The sequence below is a fragment of the Pieris rapae genome, chromosome 11 (genome assembly GCF_905147795.1).
Source record: "Pieris rapae chromosome 11, ilPieRapa1.1, whole genome shotgun sequence".
In the NCBI taxonomy this organism is placed as follows: domain Eukaryota; kingdom Metazoa; phylum Arthropoda; class Insecta; order Lepidoptera; family Pieridae; genus Pieris; species Pieris rapae.
The window spans coordinates 2,208,661-2,234,422 of record NC_059519.1 but is presented as its reverse complement, the minus strand read 5'-3'; the positions used below and the strand labels follow the sequence as shown (position 1 = coordinate 2,234,422).

The 25,762-nt window shown below is 33.1% G+C and overlaps 3 protein-coding genes across 3 annotated transcripts in view; 1 reads left to right on the top strand and 2 right to left on the bottom strand.

Moving 5' to 3' along the window:
- LOC110996892 (T-box transcription factor TBX6) overlaps positions 1 to 2,126 on the top strand; it is a 30,844-nt gene extending 28,718 nt beyond the window's left edge. The window contains exon 5 of the mRNA XM_022264773.2: positions 1,162 to 2,126. Within this exon, the coding sequence (XP_022120465.1) occupies positions 1,162 to 1,626 (465 nt within the window). The 3' untranslated portion in view covers positions 1,627 to 2,126. The remainder of the gene's footprint in view (positions 1 to 1,161) is intronic.
- A 1,475-nt stretch (positions 2,127 to 3,601) lies between these two features.
- Positions 3,602 to 5,713, bottom strand: LOC110996888 (ankyrin repeat and MYND domain-containing protein 2). Its single transcript, XM_022264769.2, has 2 exons — positions 5,388 to 5,713; positions 3,602 to 5,305 (listed from the first exon to the last, which is right to left on the bottom strand). Exons 1-2 carry the CDS (start codon positions 5,586 to 5,588, stop codon positions 4,328 to 4,330), a joined length of 1,179 nt encoding a protein of 392 aa, XP_022120461.1. The 5' UTR covers positions 5,589 to 5,713; the 3' UTR covers positions 3,602 to 4,327.
- A 677-nt stretch (positions 5,714 to 6,390) lies between these two features.
- Positions 6,391 to 24,797, bottom strand: LOC110996907 (sodium-dependent dopamine transporter). The gene is made up of 12 exons (XM_022264808.2): positions 24,755 to 24,797; positions 21,631 to 21,801; positions 13,992 to 14,126; positions 12,374 to 12,528; positions 12,069 to 12,172; positions 11,644 to 11,782; positions 10,937 to 11,071; positions 10,415 to 10,518; positions 9,710 to 9,947; positions 8,804 to 9,032; positions 8,365 to 8,633; positions 6,391 to 8,059 (listed from the first exon to the last, which is right to left on the bottom strand). Exons 2-12 carry the CDS (start codon positions 21,773 to 21,775, stop codon positions 7,898 to 7,900), a joined length of 1,815 nt encoding a protein of 604 aa, XP_022120500.1. The 5' UTR covers positions 21,776 to 21,801; positions 24,755 to 24,797; the 3' UTR covers positions 6,391 to 7,897.
- Between the last annotated feature and the right edge of the window lie 965 nt (positions 24,798 to 25,762).

Below are 25,762 nucleotides of genomic sequence, written 5' to 3'. Positions count from 1 at the left end.
TTAAGGGAAACGTCACATCAAATATTTAAAAGGGATGAAGTAGCAATCAAAACCATGTGACAAACAGAAGTCATATCGGATTTCGTTCTGCACTAGCTTTGCGTTTTGGCGCCATAACGTATCGCAACGGGCGGGCGGCTAAGGCGACACGCCATACCATGCTAATTGGCCTGTCGCCAACCACACATGCGCAACAATTATCCCTTACAAGCTATTAGTAACATGTATGCGGAAACGGATGTTTAAATTGCCATCGCGAGATAAGATATACCCAGACGCAGAAGCCTTAAGTTTAAGAAGATTATTCCAAACTAAATGAACGAAAAAATAATTTCTGTTAATATTTGAAACATTTAATAGACAAATATCATTCATGTGTTAGATTAAGCGAAAGAGGTTGTATATTAATGAGATTACATAAAGGAATAAACACATACACATACAATATACAGTCAATATACTGAATAAATAGGACTTAATATTAATTGACTGTTGGAAATGGCTCTAGTTCCATTAGAAACTGTAATGCAATATAATTGCTGATAATTTCCTCTATTTCATAATACTAATTACTCGACGCAAAAAATACAACTAATCAAGTCAGTTATAACTCATTACTAATTCTTGACATTAAATTTCCGTTACTAAAAAGTTAAATGTTTGGCATCGTATTTCAATAATTTAACTGCGATGTTTTAAGATTCTAAAAGCGTCTAGACAGATGTAATTAACAAAAATTTTATATCGCGTCAATTTTCTATGAATGATTTAATAAAATACCATAACATTCTATCGAAATAATTGTTGCCTTTTGCCTATTACCGCTAAAGTGAAATATGTTTTTGAGGAAACAAAATAGTAAAAATGACGCTTGTCTCAGGAACATTTTAATTTAAATAAATAAATCTTATTGGCTTAGTAGGTACTATTAGGTTAATGTATTTCAGTAAATAAAAAAATACGTTAATCAATTATTCATCACATAGATAGCGAATACATAACTTTTTTACAAATACATATAAAAATTATAGTCGCCATAAAATTCAATTCCTATCTTTCTCTACCAAATGTTATTAAAACCGTTAGTGACAGTTATACTTTACATACGTAGACATAGTTAGCTGCAAGTTATGTAATTAATAATTATTTATTTGTTCACAGAACGATCGCATAACAAAATTGAAGATCGACAACAACCCATTCGCCAAAGGTTTTCGCGCGTGTGGACAATCGAAATGCAAGAGGAAAACCTCAGACCCAGAAACCGGATCAGAACCAAATGAGTCTCCCGAGCCAAAACGACCTTGTTCTGACGCCGCATCATCGTGTTCTGAAGAGGGTAGCCTTAGATCTACGTCACCTCGATCGCCTCCTCTCATCGACTCTCCAGCTCCCTTGATTCGTCAAACACCAGACTTTACACCTCCATTCTACCCCGAATTACCATATATGCCGCTACATATGCCCGTACCACTTGGCATGTGGCCAAGTGGACCGACTAACCCATTTCTGCCATCGTGGAGTCCACCTCAAGCACCAGTTCCTAGGATACCATCACCTCCAGAACCAGCCCCCTGTCGACGAGTAAAGAGCTTCACAATTAGTGCTTTGCTCGGTGAAGGCTGAATCTGAAGTTAATATAACGGGAATTACATGCAATGTTTAGTCAGCTGTGACTGACACTTCTGTGAACTTTATGTACATAAAGTATAAATAATATTGGCTTACTGTCTAGTATTAATGCCATAAGTCAGTCCTTTTGTCTCTCGGAAATTAAGTGTATTTTGTTATTTATTTGACAGGCCATAATGTTCGAATATCTTTAAAATACTTTTAAATTTTAATGAAAATAGCAAAATATAGGTTAATTTTAGAGTTTAAGAGTTTGTAGTGAAGATAAATTATAAAATATTTAAGTATAATGTATACTTACTTATAAAAGTCTACCTCGTAGTTCGAAATCATGTAATAATAATGGTTTTGTGATAGTTGTGCCTTAATTATGTAAAAATATTACTTTATGCTAGAATTTAAGTTTAATACTGAAATCTCACTGTTAGATTAAGAACAAATGTATGTATCGCGGAAATATAAATAATGTACATATGTCTTATAAGCTATTTAAATATTACCGTTAATAAATATGTTTATACAGATTAAGGAGGTTTTTTTACACATACAGCTAATTTTGCCACAAATGCCACTGTATCTTCTTACCTCTGTAACAACCAGCCCTGGTGCTAAGTCTTGCTCAGAATACCGGCACTATTTCCAATAATACAACTAAAAATCAAATCCATTTAACTGAATGATCAATGAAATGAATGAGTTGACTGAATTGGAATCTCTCAGAACAAGACCTCCTGGTAGTTTTGCACTTTCGCGAATTTTGTAAACGTTTTTGACATTCATAAGCATGCCTTAAGTCGCATCTAATTTGAATAAATAAATTTTGATTTGATTTTACGGGATTAACTGCATGGCATGACTATACTATGCAGCGTGTATAGGTAATTGCCATATTTAAATATTAGATATTCAACTTATTTAAAGAAGAATATATAATTATATCTGATTCATTAGTTAACATCCGGTAACAGTTTTTTTTTATATTTCTTCTAGCTGACCCGGCAAACGACGTTTTGCCATGGATATTATTTCTAGAAAGCATCTTTTTAGTTTAATAAAATAAACTATCTAGTATTATAAAAACAGGGGTTGATCATAGAGGGGGATCGTGAAAATTATGTGTTACGTATTTCTATATGTTGTATCTAAAAAATAATAATACAGAATTGTTTAAAAAAACAAAGAATTGAGGTCTCGTCCCATAACAATAAAGGTTTGAAATATAGATAGTAGCGGATTGCCAGACTGACTGAGTAAGAGTCGTTTCGGAGGAGTAAGTGCAACGAACATTGTGACACGAGAATTTTATATATAGATTAAGCGGAGAAAGGTAGGCAGTCCCCTATATGTAACATTTAATGACTAGATAACCCAGGGAATTTCGTATCAGTTGTTAAAAGATGTCAAACATTCAAATACCTTTTTTTTTAAATATTCGAGGTGGAAATGCATTTGCGCATTTCCTGCCCTAGAAAGATGCAGGGAAACATTCAAATACCTACAGATTTGCACGAACTTAAAAATATGAAGGAATATAATAAAAAACAAGACTTCAAATGTTTTAAATCTAGAATCGAATTGTATTGGGTTATAGGGAAACGTGTATGGTCATCAAAATCGAATCGGTACTTTTCGAGATCCGTTAATTTTTATAATCATAGCTTCTGATAAAATGCAAATCTCTAAGTTGCGTATAAAATATAAGAATACAGAGCATGACTATCGGTTAATAATTATTTATTTCTGAACCATTATAATGTTATAGCTGTCTTCAAAAAAATATTTGATTTTTTAACAATGCTAGAAGTGCCATCTAGTGAGTCATTAATTAAGTATACATACAATGTTTCGTTTAAACGTAGTAAGTATTGACTACGCTTCATAGGTGGCGTGGTGACAAATTTAAGTTAATTTATATAATAAAATATGACCACAGATTTCAGTTGTGAATAATTTTGAATAAAATAAAAAGGCTTTTATTACAGATTTAATATTGGAAATTGTCACAATAGCCACATTTTAATGTACATCAAAAAATCATTAATCCCCAATCAAGTGAACTGCAAAATAGAGGTAGTTTGTTCAAATTGTCAAATCCGTGAAATGATTATTTTAGAACTTGAGAATTTCTAATGGAACATAAATATACAAACACTTTTAAGATATATTTGGTACTATGATTCAGAGTTAAGTCATAGATTGGCTACGTCTTGACTCTAGAATCTTACTCATACAATCAACAACTAAATTGTACACAATACAAGTTGTGATGTAAAACAAGGCTGCAAGTGTAACATCTAAATGATTTCATAAACCTAAAATTATTAACAAAATATTTTTTTAACATAATTAAAGTCTATGATTCAATGTTTTGTTGAAGTACTCAAACTATTTAATATGATGTTCACATACAATTGCTTTTACTATGTAGAATACAATGAGTAATACATATTATGGTTATGACACAAGGCTACAGGAAAATCATCCCATTGCCATACCCTTGAGCACAAATTGTAGTTTTCCAATTACTATTCTTTAGGTATTATGCACTTTTAAGGCAGATAAATGTTTTTATTACAAATGAAAGTGTGCTCTACAACATACATATTATTTACACAAAACATTTGACAAATTATACAGATATTTGAATTTCTTACTCATGAACTTGTCTTAATTATCTAATATAAATATTCTTTGACTATCCGGCTACAAGGTTTTGTAATTCCGCAGTTAACTCTGAAGGGTCTATATTCACTTTAGCATTGGACGCTTGCACATTTGATTCTCTATTGCAAGCTTTTTTATGCACAAACCAATGCAGACGCTGGCATTCTCTATCACAATATTGCACTGTTTTACATTTCGAACATTTTTTTGCTGGCGTTTCTTCACCACAAGTACTACAATAAGGAACAGTGTCAATAAACCCTCGCTGGCCATTGATAGTACAATTAATCACCGAAAAGGCAGGTGGTGGGGCTTTACTTGTCAAAGAAGTAACCATCTGATGAAATGTTGTACATTCTCTGTATGGAAACTCCCGAACACAATCTTTAAGGAATGCATCCATCAAATCTAATGAATATCCATCCTTTCCTGGTTTTAAGAGCTTTTTAGTAAAAATTTCTACTATGTCATGCTTCTTTTCACTCTCTGAGATAGGTTTTTGTTTATCACGGATATTGCTTATTTCTCTTAAAATATAAGCGAGGTAGTGATATTTAAATGCCATGACTTCATTGGTTTCACTGCCTCTTGTCATTTCCTTTTTACAAAGCATCTCAAGGACCTTGCTTACTTTCTCAGCATTGTCTAACAGACAGGAAGCATGTTGTAAGTTAAGAGCTAATCTAACTGGATGAATATTGACACCAAGAACAAATTTATGCAGAGGTTCAACAAGTAAAGCTGGTAGATAGGGTTCAGTCTGTTGACCTTGAGGAGTTGAAAAGTAAGATATTTCATTACGCGGTATGAAGTTATTAATAGTTGCCACAGTATGATGGTTTCCTACAAAAGCCGCCATCTGAGCTGCCGTGCGCCCAACAGAATTAGTAGAATTGGGTTTAGACCCCGCATCTAATAGGAGCTTACATACTTCTGAATTCCCAGATAACGCTCCAAAATGAAGAGCCGTATAATTGTATTCGTGGTTACCACAATTGACATCCGCACCCTGTAATTTATGGGGTTATTTTATCAATACTATACTATCATTACAATAGCAAAATATGTATTGTTAAACGATCATTACTTACCCTATCGAGGAGCAATTGTACCATATCCTTGCACCCCTTATATGCAGCGTGCTGGAGGGCAGTCATACCATTTTCGTCTAAAAAATCGACACTGCCCTTGTGTTGAGCAAGTATATTCTTAAATTCCGTTAAATCTCCTTGTGCAATAACAGTGAATATTGTTTTTTCAGGAACGTTTGGATCGTCGTTTTTGTTGTCCATTTTAATTAATGAATTACGTTTAAACTACTGGGAAACTGGGATTTTTAACAAATTGATACGAGTTTCCAGACAAACCTCAATCACATAGCACATCCACGGTTCACACTTCACAGCACAGATAACTCTTAAACTCAGTAGTCTGTATTCACAGAATGGCAAAATCTGAACACAGAAAAACAAAAATGAAAGTAAAGCGAAAAGTCGTTGGTATTACTGTCAATTGTCAAATCCCACAGATGAGTGGCAAACATTCTGAATCTGAATTTCTCGTGGCATTTAGATCCAATCCGCATCAAAACTCGCATCGCATTTAGAATCGGATGGATGTATACGATAGTATATTGTACCGCAGTGGATCCATTCAAATCTTTATAAATATCGGTTACTCAAAGTACAATCAAGATCTTTAGTTTTATTTAAGTTTAATAGCTATTATAATAAATGTAGTTGAAATATCGGTACTTTACGCTTATTTATACTTGTATTGGTGACTGATTAAACCTCATACAGTTATTTGATCACCTTACTTTATGTTAAGTTTGTTTGTTTTGTGAAGACTGCTCTAAAAAGTTTTTGAGTTGGAAGCGTTGCTTTTCTGGATATTACTAATTATTGGCGTTAAGGCCTTTACAGCTCAGCTCGGGCTGTTTTGGCAAACATAGCTCGGCCGCAATGGGGCCCACGTTTTTTGAAGTTTTCTTTATTTAAACAGTTGAAAAATAAATTAATTTTGGCCTACATTAGCTTCGGGTGTTGCAGGGTCAATAATGAAACATCAAGGAGTACAAACAAATTTATTCACTAAATCAATTGTCACAATGGCTGGTATGACAATAGATTATAAATATGTATTATTAAGATAAATGTATAACATCTTAACACCAAATTCTACTCATTCTACTATAAAATGGATACAATTTTAGCCAACTATAAAGCTTGTCTTTGCAAAGCGATTTAAGTGATTAAAGTTATCCTTATTAATTTAACACGTAGAGAAAAAGTTATATACGAATATTTAAAACGGTAGAGAAAAATCCTACAATAAAGTTATATTCATCAGCTACACATCAAACGTTTAACTGCGACGTGTGGAGACAACCTTATCAAATAATGGAAGATCCATTGATACGAATCATTTTACACTTAAACATACATAAAACATAGTAATACATTTCATCAGTCCGCATTGCCCATCGCGGAGTGAGGAATTGTAAAGTAACATAATTTAAGTACTAAAAATGGAACACCACCAAACAGCTTACCACAACACCGAGAGAGAAAAATTCTAAGCTATAGCGAATATACTTTTAATATTTTTTTCTTACTAATCTCTACTTCTATTAAAATGATTATAATAACCATATTGTGGGTATATGAACTTTGCACAACATCAAGTACGACATAAATATTCCTTTAAGGTAAATATAGGCTTAAGATATAAATCTTCTACATTTACTATTATCTACACAGCATTCCATATTCCAAATCGAATATTCTAAAGTTTTAAAATCAACAATAGTTACAACTAGGTTTTAAGCAACTTCAACTGCCTCGTCTTAAAATATTAATTTATCTTAAGAAACAGCATTACACTTAAAATGTTAAATATGTGAACTATCCCTATTGCAAGACTACAGAAGAGTATTGACAACAATTTTCTTCAATTTTTATTTCAACATTTTAATTCTATTCTTTATGACGATCGAGAATCGCGACGCTTCCAATGACTGATGACTCTTTTAATATTTTGACATTTATGTATGCATAATATAATTCTTGTCTGGGGTCCAGTGTACAGTTACGTGTAGAACTAAATTGTGAACTTCGTACTATTTCTAATTGTTCCAGCTTCAACCTTACGCTCAGAAGTATATTTAATTACACTTACATATATTTACGACGGTTTGTTGGCGGTTGAATGGCGCAAACCACCGCATTAAATTATTTACTTAGTACGCTTAAAATTTTCTACATTAAGCCAGTTATAATTACTGCAATATTATTGAGTAGCTACTAGCTACTGGATATTCAAAATAATGATTACATTAACTAAGTTGCCCTAGTTTTTACTACTTTCTAATCTTATAATAAAACTTACTTTAAATAGCCCGCGCTATTCTGAGAACTCTGAAAACATCTGTCAAAATTCTATTCAAAGCAATTACCTACAGCTTGACATGACATTGCTCAAGGTCTATGGCTTGAGATATACATAAAAACCCGCCCGAAAAGAACTTCCTACTGTAATAATATAAGCTATTGAATGAAATTAACATTTAAACATAGTAGACGTCGAAGGAGAGTTGGGCTCACACAGGTGCCGGCTGTGAGCCATTGGGGGTGGTCGCTGGTGGGGTAGTGGGGGTGGTGACAGCTGACGTCAAACGGACCCCGCCGCTCTCGGAAACAACTACCCCATTGTGTACAGCGCGCTGCGAGTCCGCGTACGGGGTTGTCAAAATGTGAAGACGCTGTTGAAGATAAGTGTCAAAATGTACATAAGCTTCTCTGAAAAGGTATAAGGTAAAGGTATTCAAAAGGTTCAGTTTTAATGATATGCATAAAAAAATGCTTTGGAGCCATTGGATTATATTATTATATTTTAGATTTTTTATTACTTAAAGATGACAACTAACTAACAAATTTTCTTGAAATACACAACTTAAAATAATTAAATTAAAAAGAAGCCTAGATAAGAAACTAACACATTAGGTACGTATGAAACATATATATACGAACACAAGTGTATTCATCACAGATACAAAGAAATAAATACCTCGAAAAAGGTTCCTTTGGTCGTCAAAATTTTATATATGGCAACAGTCGGGATGCAAATGACACTTGAGCCAGCTATAGCCCATCCGAGAGCGTTAGCCCACCATGGATATATATAGCCTTCGTACTGCAAAGGTTCGTAATCCAAAAGCCCATACACCGTGATAAACAGGAGAAATGCAGGTGCAATAAATCGCCAGCAGATTCGCCAATAAAGGCCAGGTTTAAAGCCGATCATGTCTTGAATATCTTCGCAGAATCTTTCAGTACCTGTATTATTTATTTATAGTCAATGTTTTTAATATAAAATAAAATTTAAACAGTCTTTTGGATCCTCTGCTCCAAGGATCTCTAGGTTTATTTCATAGACAATTTGTATGTACAAATATTTCTACCTTCACCATTCTCTTAACGAAAATTTAATTTTAATACAAAATTACCGTAAATCCATGACACGGCAATTGCTTCAAAGAAAACAGCGACCAGCATAGAATACCCCGCGGCATATCGATCCAAAAGTTGAAAGAAGTAGAAGCCACCTTTAGTGCACGAAGTTAGACCCACAAAGAAATATAACGTGAAGAGGCAGGCCACAAATATCTCCCTGTGACGACCAATTGGGGGATATTCGTCACTCAATGCCGTTATAATCGCTTCCGAACCACCAAACTGTAGATCAAAGAATATTGTTTTGAAATTTTCTTTGATGTCCTAGCCTAGAACTTCGAGTTGGTGGTTATACACCAATTGACTGAGATATAAATGAATATACAGCCTTATTTAAGACTTGATTAGCTAAAGTAAAACCTTATTTACTAAAAAGTAATCTATTATAAGAAAGTTTCCAACACAATTTAGGTTCAAACAGTATATTCGATCCCGTACTTATGAATAATACTTAGCAATAATAATAAAAAAAATTAGTTAAACGTGAAAAAACGTTTCGTAGACTTTGGTTTACTTTGTCCATTTAATTTCTCTTATGGGTATTAATCAAAAGTGTAATTTAAATGCCCGATTTGATTAATAAAAACATAAGGCAGCACTTGTGTGAGTTTCCGATTTGATATTCATTTGAAGGTTCAACACGCACACAATTATTAATTACAATTTTAGATAACTCTAATGACACTTTTATAAGTAGGTATCGATACTAACAAAAAATATATATCAAACAAAACTATTGAAAACTAATTTAAATGTTTAGTAATTAACTATTCAGTTTGAATAAAATTTAAGAAAAATATTCAGTCGAGATATTCGGTAAGTTGACTTTAAATCTGAAACTATCTTAAAGGAGGATTTAACTCTACCTTAAAGGATGTAAATCAATGAAAAGTACTTACAGAGCTATCCAAACCCAAAGTTAGCAACATCATGAAAAATATTAACGCCCAAAATGTAGATCCTGGCATAGTTGCTATAGCTGCCGGGTAAACGACGAATACAAGGCCGGGCCCCTCGGTTGCCACATCCTGGACATCTTTACCAGTAGTATAAGCCATGTAACCCAAAACGCTGAATATGACGAAACCAGCCACGAAAGAGGTGCAAGAGTTTATAACGCTCGTCAAAATGGCATCCCTGGAAAATTTGTCAGTCATAAAAAGATGAAGCAGAACTGAATTTCTTGAAAATTTATAGAAACTTGCATTGCCCTGTACATAAAATAACTGAGCGTTATCATGGATTTGGGTTAGACCTGTGACGATTGACGGTTGACGTTTTGGTAAAAATCATAAAAAAATTGTCATCTATTGTGATTGAACCGTGAAAAAAATATTTTAAACTTTTTATATTGGTATCACTTTGAGTAATACAAATTCTTCTCGAAATTCAGCAGTTTTTGGTGAGTTTATCTATAAATTTTAATTCTAAAACTATATCTAGGAAAACTTTGACCTAAGTCATAGATAACCATATTGGTTTCTAAGAATTCTAGACTCCAGTAAAGTAATGAAAAATAGAAGAAATAATATCAAAGTTAATTAATTTAATAACAATTAAAAACTATGATTATATATATATTATATAGTAATTATGAGTAATACTTGTAAACGTTGTTGTGATATTTATTGTACGATGCATATGCCAATAGCACTCCAAAACCCGGACCCAAAGAAAAAAAGACTTGCGTGGCAGCGTCTACCCACACCTGAAATAATATTCTAATTACTGTTAATTCTTTCACATGATTCAACTCTTTATAGATCATTCAAATTCATACAATAACCATTATTAGCAATGTTACGTTACTTATTATTTATCGTGAATTAGACCCTCATAGAAACACTGATAACCTATTTGATTACACTAAAATATAGATAGAAAAAATTTACGAAAATTTTTTATTACTCAATGCAGCCTTAGTTCCCATATTCCGTATCTCAGGACAGCAGTGAAATAACTGTTAATTAGGTACTCGTAGTATATTTGACTAGAAGTTGGCTACTTTGGTTTAAAATTCGTTGAAAACTTTTAAACCAGGAAAATATTAGTAATTTCGGTATAAAATTGTGTTTATATAATTAGTGATTTTAATGATTATTTATACATCATATCTGATATCATACCTGTGGCTGTCCTATTGCTTCAAAATTAGGACTCAAATAATACGCAATTCCTGTCGCTGAACCGGGAAGAGTAATCCCTCGTACCAAGAGAATTAGCAACACAGCATATGGAAATAGTGCCGTAAACCAAACTACCTACAATAAATTAGTTGATTATTTGATACTAAAGCAAGTATTCTAATATGAGTTAATATAGGTTTAAAAAAGTAATATGAACGATGACCTAAATTACGGCAAATGCTGCTCGGATTACTTATTAACAGGGGCGGATCTAGTTAAGAGCTTTTTGGGCCCCCGTTGATACAAAGAGTTGGAGACTCTTCTGAAAACGAATAGGCTATATTTTAAAAAGCAAAACAAATATCCGAAATTTTTAAAAATTGGAATCTCTGAGATTAATCAAGGTGCGATGCGCGACTATCGAACGAGTATCTTCCCCGTCATAGCCCGTAGCCCCACAAATTCACGATCCGCCCATGTTTATTAAAAACTAAACCATGATCCGGCGCGTCATATGCGAGTACGACTTTGCGTCATGACTCTTCTTTTAAGTTCTTGTACATTATTAGAATCTTAAAGAAATCTGAGAAATATTGTGAAGTTGACCTAATTATGCTTTTTTAATTAAGCTGTGCAATGCTGAAACTTAGATTACGATATGTAAGTTTAGATTTTGCTTGCATGTAGCTAATAAAATATGTACTTACTTTGCCAGACGTACTAATACCTTTCCATAAGGAAAAGTAGCAAATAATATAAACAGCCAGCAAACATAAAGCCATATCCCATTTAATCGCTCCCAGATCGTGAAGCCCTTCACTGTCTTGTAGTTCCAGTATTGCCCGACTAAAAAAATAATTTGTTTTAGTGCAAAATTTTCCTAAAATATTTACCTTTGCCTTATGGCATATACATATTTATATGATTTGCCCGATGAGTTTGTCAGAGTGGATTTTTAGATTTAACAACAGCTGAGGTCGTCTTCTTATTCGCTACGCTCTTGACAGAGCGGTCTTGATCGCTATGTGGTATAAGGCGCAGATGTGATGCGCTTTGTCGTTCCGCCATAGTTGCCTATTGGAGGTACAATAGGTAACAACTGAGGTATGGAAATATTAAATAAATATCTTACTTGAAATATTCTGATGCTGCTGATGTGAATGGTGTAGCTTGAGGTGCCAGGGATGAGCTATTACGAACCCGGCTTGCATTTGCTGACTCCCAGTTGGCTTCGAACTAAAAATATCCTTAATTGAAATCATATTGATTACATATTTCAAAAATTTCGCTTTTATTATTTCGAAAAGTAGATTTATTCAATTATTTTATTGAGTCATAGGTTCTATTTCCGTAAATATAACAATTGTTTCGGTATCATAATCGGTCTTTTATCGTGTGCTACATATTTTTTTATAATTTTTAATATATCCAACTTACTGGTTGACAAGCCGGTGTGTTCCATTCATTATCGCAGTTGGTCCATGGTAGCATGGTAGTGAAAGAGGCGAAGAAAAAACGAAGAGCCCAAGCGATGATGACGTTGTAGTAGAAGTCGACGTAGAAAGCAATCAAAACCACGGCGTAACCTATGCCTACATAACAAATTTGATACTCATATTAATGGAAATTGTAAATAATAAATGGCTCAAATATATATGTATTTTCTTTAACTATCATTGTCATCCCTTTGGAGTAGTGGGGTTCAAGTGCACAGGCATTAAAATATTTAAGTTAACGCCCTGGTAGATACCGGCGACCCCTCGCTCAGGAGGAACTACTGCCAGCATTATAGGTACACAGGTCCAAACTTTGTAAATTTGTTTTAATTTTCTATTTATCGATTTGTAATTATTATAATAATTATTACTACGTGTAGTAAGTTCTCTTTAATTATAAAAAAATGTTTATTAACAACTGTATTTATTCATGTACATTATCAAACATATTTGTCTAGTTATAAAGCAAATGTTTTAATAACTAGACCAATACAAATTATCATAGTTAAAAGAAATTGACAAACAATTATAAAATTAAAAAGTAAAGTATGCCAGGACGGTAGTAAGTGGAGATACGTGATCTCTACCTCTCTTCGGGAATATGGCGAGGTGACATTAACAAATACATTAATTAATTACATTTAACTTGAATTTCACACATATAAAACTTTTTCTGTTCATCTACTTATACCGGAATATGGTCGCACCACATATTTTGGACTATTTACAACACTAAAGTAAATTCTGAGTTGAGGGAAATAATAGCAGTGGACACAGAAATACCTGCGAAGGTTTTTGATTGGTGAGTAAAATGAACGAGATTTTATAGAAGACGACGGAGACATGATATTTTATTTATTCTATATGTTAGACTTTTCTGTTACGTAATGATTACGTATTCAAATAATGAGAAAAAAATTATTTCCTAACTTATAACTAAATTCCCCGTTACAAAGTTGCAATAAAAAAAATGTTATTCTATTATTTCCAGACCATTAGATTCTATCCCTCTAAAATCATATCATACGCCACTCAGCGCAAGACGTGACAATCGAGTCAAATAAAATCATTGAACGTAAGCCTTGCAAATCTGCGCCTTTGAAAATCGTATGGCAGCGGCGAGCACTTAAGGGGGGTTGAAATGATGTCAATTATGACGTAGGTACGAGTAAGTGCTTGGGAATTACGGTCCACATATATCTAAAATTATTATATTAGGACTAGTGTACGAAGGCGACGTTGTCTGTAGGATTGGAATAAAGCGTAAATATATAAATAATTGCTTCAGTTTAATACACTTAAAAAGTGTAAATTAGGTGGAGAAGAAGAAGCGCATGAGGTGTACGAGAGGTTTTTGTGGAAGTGTTGTGAATAGTTTAGTTCAGAAAAAGAATTATTTATGATATCAAGAATATAACTATAATTTACTTTATAATTTATAGTTCTATCTAAGTTTATAATATAAGGTTGTAATATTTTTCTTATTAGTCTTAACAACGCAATTTTCCGTAAACACTTTTCGTGGATAATAATATTTATGAAATTTTGTTTTAACTTACCCTTAAATAACGGAACGAGCCTGCCCCAGCAAGTAATAGCGCCTTTGCGATGGAACTGACCCAAAGCCAGCTCCATGTAGAAAAGCGGAATGCCCCCAACCACCAACATGATGCAGTACGGAACCAAGAAAGCCCCTAAAATAAGGAAAAACAGGAAAGAGTGAACCAACTAACTGCCCAGCGAAGATTTAACAAATTTAGTATGTAATAAGGGATCCCAAGCTTTCAGAAAATCGGATTGTTATTATAATTTAATTGAAAATAATTAAACGAATAAATTCATTCAGATCATTAGATACTATTATTGTCAATCTTAAATTACTATTGTTCCAGGAGTTGAACCTAAAACTGTTGGCGAAGTAAGAGACTATGTTCTAAGTTCGCTGTAATAGTCGCAATAGATTATACTAAAAACGAAAGTCTAAAGAAATCCTCTAGGGTGATAGAGGATTAAAAATAATATAAAACCAGCCAGTAATAAAATTAATATTTTCTACAAAAAAAGTAAATCCTCTTAAGGTTAAAACTTCATTCATTCTATGATCATGGGTCGCAATTCTCGGGACAATAATTTCATATTGACGGGAGGGCGAAGCAAATTGCGATAATTGGCCTTTTAAGACTCGCATTCCGAGCTTTTATGAAACTTGAGACATTTTACAATAGTCACGACTCTCTCTATTTTACTTCCATTGTCGTTGATAATGTAGTCAATTACTATAAAAATATTCCCGGACCTATTTGACGTTTTGTCGCAGCAGTCTGTCACACTTATACAATTGAAGCCTGCACTATAAGTTAGATATATCTACGTTTATCACATATAAACTTCATAGTAAAAATAAAATACGTTTATTTTGGAACATAAGATCATCATGGTATCACTTATTCCACGTCATTTAATTCGAACCTGTTGGTATCCTGACATGACTCCTCGGCAAAGAAGATAAAGTGTTGGCCGATAGAGTAGTATTCAACTCATATAAATATTTTTTCGATTAATCTTAGCTACAGACCTGTTAAAAGGATCAGTAGCTATTTTGTGTGAAGAATTTTTCAATATACAATAACGAAACACGCACATAGCTTTGCGTTCATGTAATATACTCATACATACATACATATTTCAGGACATTAATATTTATAGATATATAAACAAAATCATAAAGTACCATATGATTGTATACCATATAAAATTAAATTACATACTAGAAGATCTAGAAATAAAATCAATCAAATGAGATATCGAGCCATATAATTCAAGTAAACTATAGTAATTTCTGTCCTACATTTGTGAAATGAGATGCTTCCGTTAAGGACCAATCAGGGGCAATTTGCAATTTTAACACCTACATATTTTCATATAAAGCGTCTGTCTCGCAAATAACTTTTAAAGGTCCCTTAATATTTTAAAAGACTATTATCACCCATGTAGTATAGTAATAGAAAAAATAAATAAAACCTGGAAATTATCAAGAAAAAACAATTTTTAACTGCTATATAATATGTTAAAGCAAGTTTTAATACTGTGAAACCATTGTCTGTGTGAGGTATATATTTCAATTTCAAAGCCTCTATTTTAACTAATATAAGAGAAAGTTTTCAAAAATATTTAGATATGAATATAAAAAAATATTCTTTAAGAAGGTTTTGTTGCACAGCAATCCTCTTGTATATCTTGCCTTTGTGGCACAAAGGCCTCTTTATATTGCTTGCTATCTCTGGCAAGTTTTTGCCATAGAAACGGCGGCTTTAGTCATCAGCCCACCTTCCCATGGTCACATGGTGCACATTGTCTTCCTCTCCTCCGTGACTCTTTTAGACCAGCTCTCTGGCCTCTGAGCAAGTGTCCTGTCCATCTCCATTTCAGCCTTTTGGTTTTGGTCATTTCGTTTTCCAGTTGGTGATCCTACCTTCGTGTGTGCATTTTTTTATATTATTTAAAGATCGAACAGAGATCGCAATTCAGCGAACTTGTCTAAAATTATACAAAGATTGTATTACAATAGTTTCAAGTTACAATGGAGTAACAGAAAGTCCTGCTTTAATTTCAAATCTTGGTTGCGCTATCGCTTATAAATCAAGTAGTATCTGAAGGGGAGAAAATGGCAAGGATTTACTTTATTGCCGGATGCAACAGGTCGAGAATAAAGAGGATCTCCGCCTAAGTCGACCAAAGTGTCTTAAAAGTTCCCCGCACTTAACTCGGGTTGAGTTATGCCTTATTTTATGTCACGGTTCTCACATGGTTGGAGCTTTTGTCGTTGAATTGTGGGGATTTTCCTTTAAAGATAAGAATTTAGCGTATTCTAAATTTAAATTCAAGTCTTGACATACATAACATATTGATTATAAATTTCCTTTAAATTATTAAAGTCAAAAAATTGGTGTGATCCCCAATAAACATACATTTTACTTTAATAGAGGTCTCAATAAGATATTAGATAGTCACAAAGACAAATAAAACAAACTTATTATTGTCTTTGGTCATATTATGTAACCTCTTTGTTATATTTTTGGTTAAATTAATAAAATTTTGTATCTGTGAATTTCGTACGTTGCTCTATTAATCTAGTTATTAACAATAAATTTCTTTTTAAAATTCAATTTATCATCCAAATATTCTTGTAATAGAATCTCAACGCAATTCCCCAGTGTAACAAGTACCGGTATCCAGATGATTGGGTATTATGAGATTTCCTTCGGAACTGAATTAAATCCGCAAGGGTCCGATACTTATCGATATTGTTTCCATTTCAAGTGGAAATTAGTTTATTGAAGTATTTAAGGTTCGCTAAATAAAAGTTTCAAATTTTTCACTTCATTTGTTTTATCGTAAGTTAGTTACTAAGTTAACTTACAATCGAATCGTGAATTACATCTTTAATATGTATGTCAATTGTCAGTCCTATTTGATTGATTTAATAAAGTACTCTTTTGTTTTGTCATTTATAATTTCGCTTACATTAATTACGATACAATAATAATTTTACTTGTAATATTTATTAAATTGTAAACACCCCTAAATAAACCTACATAACCCCTAATGTTTTATGTTGTACCTACAAAAGAGATTATTTGAAATATTTCAAGTACCTAGTATAAAATTTCAATTTTGGATTTTTGGTTATGTATTTTGTTTTATATAAATTGTATAGAATAGTGCGTTTTTAAAGAAAAAAAATCGCATGTAGCTCCTAAAACTTCCCAAGGCTTCTTGATTCCCCCAACATTTGGAGGGAAAACCTCAATTTTAGAAAAATTTAGGGTTAGCCGTGATATATTTTTCTCCAAAGTAAAAGTTATTTATTTGATTGTTTCGTTTACGTTGAAATGAGTAGAAACCTTATATAGATTCAAATAAGCAATAAGCAGCAGTTTCAATATTGAATACCTATACAAATAAATACATATTACATTTTATTCAGACAAATTAAATCTTCTATTAAGGCATTTGCCATACGCAAATCCTCAATTCACTAAAGATGTGTCAAGTGCTTCACCTGACGATTTGATTTGGCTGTCTCTAGACAAGTAATTCGCAACCTCTTTGGTGCCACGCCTTTCTTAAATTCTTATGACCTCCGAATCTAAAATAATTTTTATTATTAAAAAAAATAATTGGTCACTTAAGATTGGTTAATGTTAGGTTTTAGGAAGAAATTACTAGAAAATTGTTAACGAAAAACGGTAAGTAAACTTTAAAATGTAATGAAAAACTGCAAATCAATACCCAAATAATTTTAATAAATTTCCGTATACAATCAAATGGCTCCCCTGTGGGGCGTAGACCCTACCTTCCGAAGCACTGCTCTAGACTATTCTAAAGCATTTGAAACAGGTAAATAATATAATAAATACGTATTTAATCTCAAGATTTCCTTTACAATAAAAAAAATAAAGGTGATATTATGACAATCAATTTTCCGTTAATGAAAGTCAAATCGTGAATGCGAGTTCGGTTACTGACGCGTGACTGATGTATGTGACCCTTTCGTATGATGAAGGGGCACAATCAATTAACGACCACGCCGACCTTTACTACATTCGAAATTGGTTTTTAATAAATGGCACTAGCCAAAGTCTGACTATATTATGTGTATGAAATAAGGTCGAAATAAAAATAATCCAAAATCATAATTTCTTCTAAAAAAATTCTAGTGTAATTCGATTCAACACGGTTTTTAAGGCATTTTATGCCGCGCACCACCAATATACGGAATCACTAGCCCAATGAAATATTTCCGAAGTAATTCGACTTAGAGTCCTTCAAGAAAAGAACGTTCCAATTCTTAAAAGACCTACAAGGCACTCGCGATCCCTCTGGCATTGAGTCAGGTGATAATATGTAGCAGGCATTCAGTGTTCCCGTATTCCGTCCGTAACATCAGATCATAAAAAGTGAAGATATGCGAGCTCAAATTCACAAACTTAATATTAACGACAATTAAATGTCCGAATCAGTGTAAATTAAAATATAATATCCTAACACTTGTTTAGGTTGAGGTTATTTCACAAAAACTTGTCATACATCGTATGTGACAAAAAGATATATGACAAAAAGTCCGACTAAAAATGATTGCAGGATAAAATGTACATAACACCAACACAAGGAACAAAGTTAAACGGTCCAGTGCTTCGCGAAATTGAATTATTCACAGCTAAAGGCGACGTCACAGGCAAAGACCACGATAAATAAATTTCCGGTGCGATCTCCGTCACAGGCCTTCAAGGATTATAATATCGCTATATAATTAGATCTCGTGCCGATCGGACCTCCTCTCTCCATTACCTTATTACCCTCCCATTATTGCGTTACTAATTTTCCTGCACGTCGACAACTAACGAAGTTTCGGAGCGCGCTTTGATTGTCAATTACATCTTGGACGGCAAAGGGACAAAGTGGAGGAAAGGGATGTAATTAGTATTGGAAAGTTTGTTTTTGAAGATGTGAGTTCCAAATAGGCCAATGAGTTTAGTGCGTACCGACCGTTTCTATATTTTGCTTCTAATTGAATACCTACACGAAATAAACGGGCCAAGATGTGTGGAGTCAACTTTAAAACTTTTTATATTTAATTAATATTATCACTCAGGTAAAAAAAATTTTCAACTATACACGGTCGTCTATTTAACCATTGAAATTGATATAATACATACATATTTATACTCTAGTTTTTTTCAGTATGATTCACAGCGAGAAATTCCTTACATTTTTTTATAATTTTATATTTAGCATTTACTTGTAACTATTCCATCTATTTTATCTCCCTTCTAAAGGAAAATGTAATTCCCAAACGCGTTTAACAATTACTTAATTATTTAATTACTTTATTCTTTTATTTCTTCTCTCAGACTCTCTCTTATTACTCATAGTGTTTCATTAAGTTAACACCAAGTTTGTGTGTAAGAATCTCTTTATAAATAATCTCTCTCTCTCTCGTCTAAATTCTTGATATTAATTAACAGATAGAATAATTAGATGTCTGTTTTACAACAGTCTACCACCAACTTAGGCTTTTAACTTGGGTTTAAGTTTTCATTTTGTTTATTTATTACTGTTATTTTTTATCCTTTAATTTTTGTTATTATTAATTTTTAACTTTTATCTTTTAGTGTTATTATTATTATTTTATTTTTGTTTAATTTGTGGTCGTTTGTTTAGTTTCTTTTCTTTGATATATTGCTTATGTTCTAATGTAATTGACATGTGTGTTAAATTTGTGATGTCATATTTTCTTCTATTTTTAGGCATACATATTGTTTTAGAATGTATATATAAATAAAAGAGCAAATATAGCTATTGCGTCACGCAAAAGCGTAGCAGGAGTAACACGTAGCAGAACTTCTCTTCATGTCAATGATCGTGACTTTGGCCCCGCTCTCGATCATATGGCAATTGCATAAATCGAGCATACATTTTCCTTGCACACGGTATCTCCATTACCTTGAACTAGAGCTTAAATCCGAGGGAAATATTTCGTGTTCAATTAGTACAATGAGCGCTCTCAAGCAACAGAGGCTTAGAAACAAGAAGCTGTCGGTCGGTCATTAGACTTCAAGGGCACTATACACGTCCTGCATGCAATCAGAATGTACTGCAAGGTATAGGTATTGTTCACAATATACCTAAATAAAACCGACATTTTAAGAATAGAAAGATGTACATTAGTATTTGTACTTTTGGTATTCATCAAACAATGTGTTTCTCAAATACGAGGTAAATACCAGTATTCTTAAACAAACAAATTTTTCCTCGTATTTAGCTTAGTAGCTATTTTTTTTGTTTTGGCTGGACTTTTGATCTTAATAATTGATTTCAAAAATGAGTACATATTTATAGTTCGTATATTACGAAAAAATATAGTTTATGGCTCCAAATTATTGATCATTTTCAGAAATGAACAACACCAGTTTGTCCAAGTTTGTTTGTTGATTAAAAAAAATGAGTTTGAATTTGTTCAAACGTTGTTTGTTAGATAAAAGGAATATTTTTAATAGATAAGTTTATTTTTTAATAAAGCTGGATAAAAATAATTGTTCCTTATTGTACTCTCGGTTTCGTCATATAGTAGGTATATCAAATATTTTTACAAAATCAGCTGAATTATTTACTATTATTATTAATTTAATTAAGTTTAATTTTGTTAAGTATTATCAGTTATTAATCTCACCCCATATCTAATACGTATTACATCGATGTATTTTATAAAGTAGTCAGTCAGTAAATAGACTGTAAAAGTCCCAGTAGAGTTACTGATATCAAAGTGAACACGACTCAAACTAGCAATGAAGCGACAATTAGCGTGGCAAGTGGTGGCGAGAGGCACTTATCTAAGGTCGTTTCACTCGCTTGTACCGACCCTTAGTAGTGTCTGCTTCTACTGAAATGTATTAAGTATTTCCATAGGAAATTCGGACATTTTATATAAAAGACTTTGATTCGAGTCGTCCCACTGTTTTTGATTTAGGTAAATTATATATTTTTTTTAAATTTGTAATTAATGTCTAGTTACAGTGTTATGTTCGTAATCACATTCAAAGAAAATAAACGCTAACTATGGAGAAACATCATCATCGGACGTCGAGGCAGAAATTCCACCCGTATCACCTCGACGTCCACCGTTCCACAACTGCGCGTTTTTCTAGGCAGTTTTTGCCGCGCACCACCACTTTGTGGAACCAGCTGCCGACTGAAGTATTTCCGAACCAATTCGACTGAGGGTCCTTCAAGAAAAGAGCGTACCAATTCTTAAAAGGCAGGCAACGCACTCGCGAGACCTCTGGCATTAAGAGTGTCCATCAATCCGGTATCACTTATCATCAGGTGAGCCTCCTGCCCGTTTGCCCCCTGTTCTATATAGAGAAACGTATCTACTCATAACAATGTATTTTAAGGAAACACAAAATGTACGAGTATTTAGAAAAAAACGTAATTGATTGTCGACGCTGTAATGGTAATTAAAAACTGCAAAAAAACAAATGGAAATTCCTATAGCTTCATGTAAACGAAAAGTTTAATATGTTAAATATATCTATTATCTTCAGTTACGTAACCAATTTTTTTTATTCAATACTTTCGCACTGTATTCTACTTATGATTACTATTCGAAGTATTCTCTTGAACTAATAAGCTTACCTCCTCCATTCTTGTAGCAGAGGTAAGGGAATCGCCAGACGTTTGCGAGGTCGACAGCGAAGCCGATGACAGAGAGCAGGAAGTCTACCTTCTTGCCCCATGTCTCGCGCTCGCCGCCCGCCGGAGTCGGCGTCTTCAGAGACATTCTAGAGGAAGACACGCCGCCACAACCTGGAAAAAAAGATCATGTCAACTTTGAACCGGTGATATTAAATTGGCTCACCCCATAAATGGAGTTTTGATACATTTTCTGTGTGTAATTATATTTAGATAGGAAGTTAGCGCGTCCCGAAATATCCATCCGCCATGAGGTCCACATTATTAGGTACTTCCAAAAATTACTTATCGTATTATTTATATCGAAATCGTATTATAGAGAACACATAACATTGTCTACTCCATGAAAAAGTCGTCTTAAAGTCAGGATGCAAACCTACATTATAGGTTTTAAACAGTATTTACTAGCATTGAATAACATCAAGAGCAGTGTTGGCGCAGTGGCATCAGCGTGCGACTATCATTTCTGAAGTCGTAGGTTCGATCCCCGGCTGTGCACCAATGGACTTTATTTCTATATGCGCATTCAACATTCGCTCGAACGGTGAAACTGAAAAACGTAGAAAAACATCGTTTGGAAACCGGCATACGTTACACCTAAAAAATCGACGGCGTGCGTCAGGCACCTACTTGCCTATTAGACTGACAATGTCATGAAACCAATACAGATATCTGAGGCACTGATGTCCTTTTTTGAAGTAACATCATGTTTTTATTAATAACCAAGCCTTAATCATTAATTCCATAAACCTTCAATTGTTTTCAAAATTGTGTGCACAATTCTTTGTGTCAACCCTTAAATAACTCTCATTGACTAAGACGATTGTATCACACAACCAAAGACAATAAAAGTAAACGAAAATATCGAAAAATCAGGCGCAGGAAGCTTTATCCCTGCAAGATAGTTAAAACTGCAAGCGCCGTTTTAATTTGGTGTACCCGTGAAAAACTTATAATTTCTCTATATTATTAGCCAATACGAACATATAATTTTGGAAAAATTTGGTACCGAACCCAGAAGAAAGTGCCGTACCGTCGAATAAATCAATCGATTAAATGCTCTGTAATTTATGGCCACAGTATTTCTTTTCTGGGAAACATATTTCAAGAAGTGTTATTTTCCATTCCTGACCGATCTAATATAATTTAATTACCGCTTCAACCGTTAATAACCCACAATTGTTCCCGAAATAATCATGGTCCTCTCCATTAGCGGTGTTGGAGTGGAGTGACAAATGTACCGGGATGACTGAGGACCCTCAATGAACTGACCTCTGGCTAGGGTTGCCAGTTTTATAATTGAATTGCAGCGTAGGTAAAAAAAATCACTCATATTTCCAATCCAAAAATAGGTTTATCCATTTTTCAGTAGGAAATCTATTCTATATAAATATATAATCTTTATTTTAGATTTTTTTGTGGTTTTTATATAGTTAATACAAAAAGCAAATCACAGTTGTCTAATATAAATTCACATGATTGGAACAATCTACCTGTGGTAGCTACGAGTTTATTATCCAATATGTTCTTTAAATGTGTTCTTTGTAAGGAATAAAATAGTGAATGTTAATAATCCTTTACCAGGCATAAAAGAAAATTGGATAAAAACTAACAACCCTATATCCCAAAATGTAAATCGTCGAGTACATGTCATCGCCAACCCGATTTCGAAACAGCCTTCTCATGGAGCACTTCTATCGCGTTCGTTAATTGGATTTATTCTGCATTATACACATTTTCATCGGAATTTTTATTTATACTGTCTAAACCAACCATACCACTGTCTTTTATTGGCCCGTTAATTATATTGTTATTTACATATCAGTTACTCAATGACGTTCAAAATATATTTATTAACCAATTTTTTCTGGTTAAATACGTAATTTCGTTCAGTTAAAAAAATGGATTGATAAAAGAATATTTATTTATTTATATTAAAAAAATCTGCATATTCCTAAGATTGAATACTTCTCGTGCTTAATATATTTTTAGAGTACAAATTCATTCTCTTTTATATTATTTGAGCATTATTTGCTTAAAATAAAATAAAAAGTTTAATAAAATTTGTAATCGATAAAATATACTATGTTTTTGTCAGAAATTCGTGGTTGTAACTGAAAATAAAAAATTTTCTGTGATAATACTTTATTTTAATTATAAACGATTTAATTTTTAGAACGAAGTGTCAAACAGCATATCAACATCGCTACATCCACTATCGTCGAACCAAACGTAAAGCCAAATTTGTTTAATTCGTAAAGTTATAATTTTGTAGTAAGCAGTCATTATTATTTTAATTACAATGTAAATTAAAAAGTCAAAATATATTTTAGTTTTTTAAAAAACTCAATGACTCAGCTTTGGAGCGATATGAAACATTTTTTTTTATAAACACCACTGGTTTATAGGTGTGTGTTTTTGGAGCCACAAAACATTGTTAGTACCTATAATAAATGACCTACCATGATGAATTTATGATAAAGAACCACCACCCAATCTTTTCAACCTTCCCAATTAAATTTACTTTATTACTACTTTTTTCACGATAGCAAATTATTTGTGTATTATCTGAATGGGTATAAATTGTGTATTATAAGTACACAGTACTTAAAATCAGTAATTGCAAGTTTTTAATTCCCAAAAATATTGATTTATCCTTTATTATAAAAATAATTGAATACAATTGATTTTAAAAATAGTTCAGTAAGACGAGTAACCTAAAAACAGAAATATATATACCCTTCAGGTCTGGGACTAAGCTATCTTTAACCGTTTCATGATCTATATTTTATAGGCAAGAAGGTGATCATTCTTCTGTATACACGCCGTCAACTCTTCGGGTCTAATGCCAGTTTCGTCACAATACTATTCTTCACCGTACGACTAAGTATTAAATGCGCACATGGACATTAAGTCCATTGGTGAACAGCCGGGGCTCGAACTAACGACTTTAGTTATTAGAGTCGCACGCTGAAAACACTAGGCCAACAATGACATAAGAGTATCCTAAACTGTAAGTAAAATTGTACACCAATCTGCAAAACTTGATACAAGTAAAAAAACTTACGTGCGGTTCGGCGGCCGCGCCATCTCCAAGCGCCGCGCTTCGCTGCCGATGGAACAGTGACACTCGCATCCCGCGATCCAGGTTCCTCTATCCAGAGGGCGTGCCCAACGAGACCACGCCTAGCATTTTATCGGAGCTTTATACATTTGCTTAATATGCTCCATTTCAATGATCTAGACATCACAATTACGCTTTAAAGCAGAAATAGCTTCGGTTTTGTTTCAACAAAAGAGTTACAATAAGAGCATTGCAAATTGCAACATTGCAACTTTTTTTTAATGGACCTACAACAATATGCGGTAATGATATGTAATAATAAACGAGTCTTGTTTTAATTAAAGAAGTGTCGCTGGTCGTGTCCACATGTTTTAAGGACGACACCGCTTTTTATATTTTCGTATGTAAGTTAATGTTGACATGTGTTTGTCCTAATTTTGTGGTTCAAAAAATAAATAAAAATAAAAGTATATTTCATGACGTAAACGATAAATTTCGCGCTAAGTTTGACTCCTGTATGTCAAGAAGGATGTATTTTGAAATACTTAAGTAGTTACTCGATAGTTTGTCTAAGACTCGAGTCTGTTTCGGGTTTGAGAAACAATGAAAAAATAGATTTTTTTATGTAATGAGGCTCACCTCGTGTTAAGTGACACCGCTGTCCAAGGACGCTTACATTGCCAAAAGGCTCACAAGTATGTTGCTGTCCTTTTAAAATTGGTATGCTCTTTTCTAAACAATAGATATTTAGAAACTAGTGTTATAAAATAAAAGTTAGAGGGCATTTACTAAAGATCCAAACATTATTCGTCTCAGAAGCTAAGCTAAGAATTTCAAATAAATTCTTTAAAAATAACTACTTTTCCCATATCTAACCCTTTTACGATTCACGACAACATGCTGGCAGGCCCTTGCTTGAATCAGTAAATTATAAAAATATCAGTAAATTTCACAATTTTATGTCGTCGCACGAATATAATGATTATTTATTTAAACGAAAAAAATTGAAAT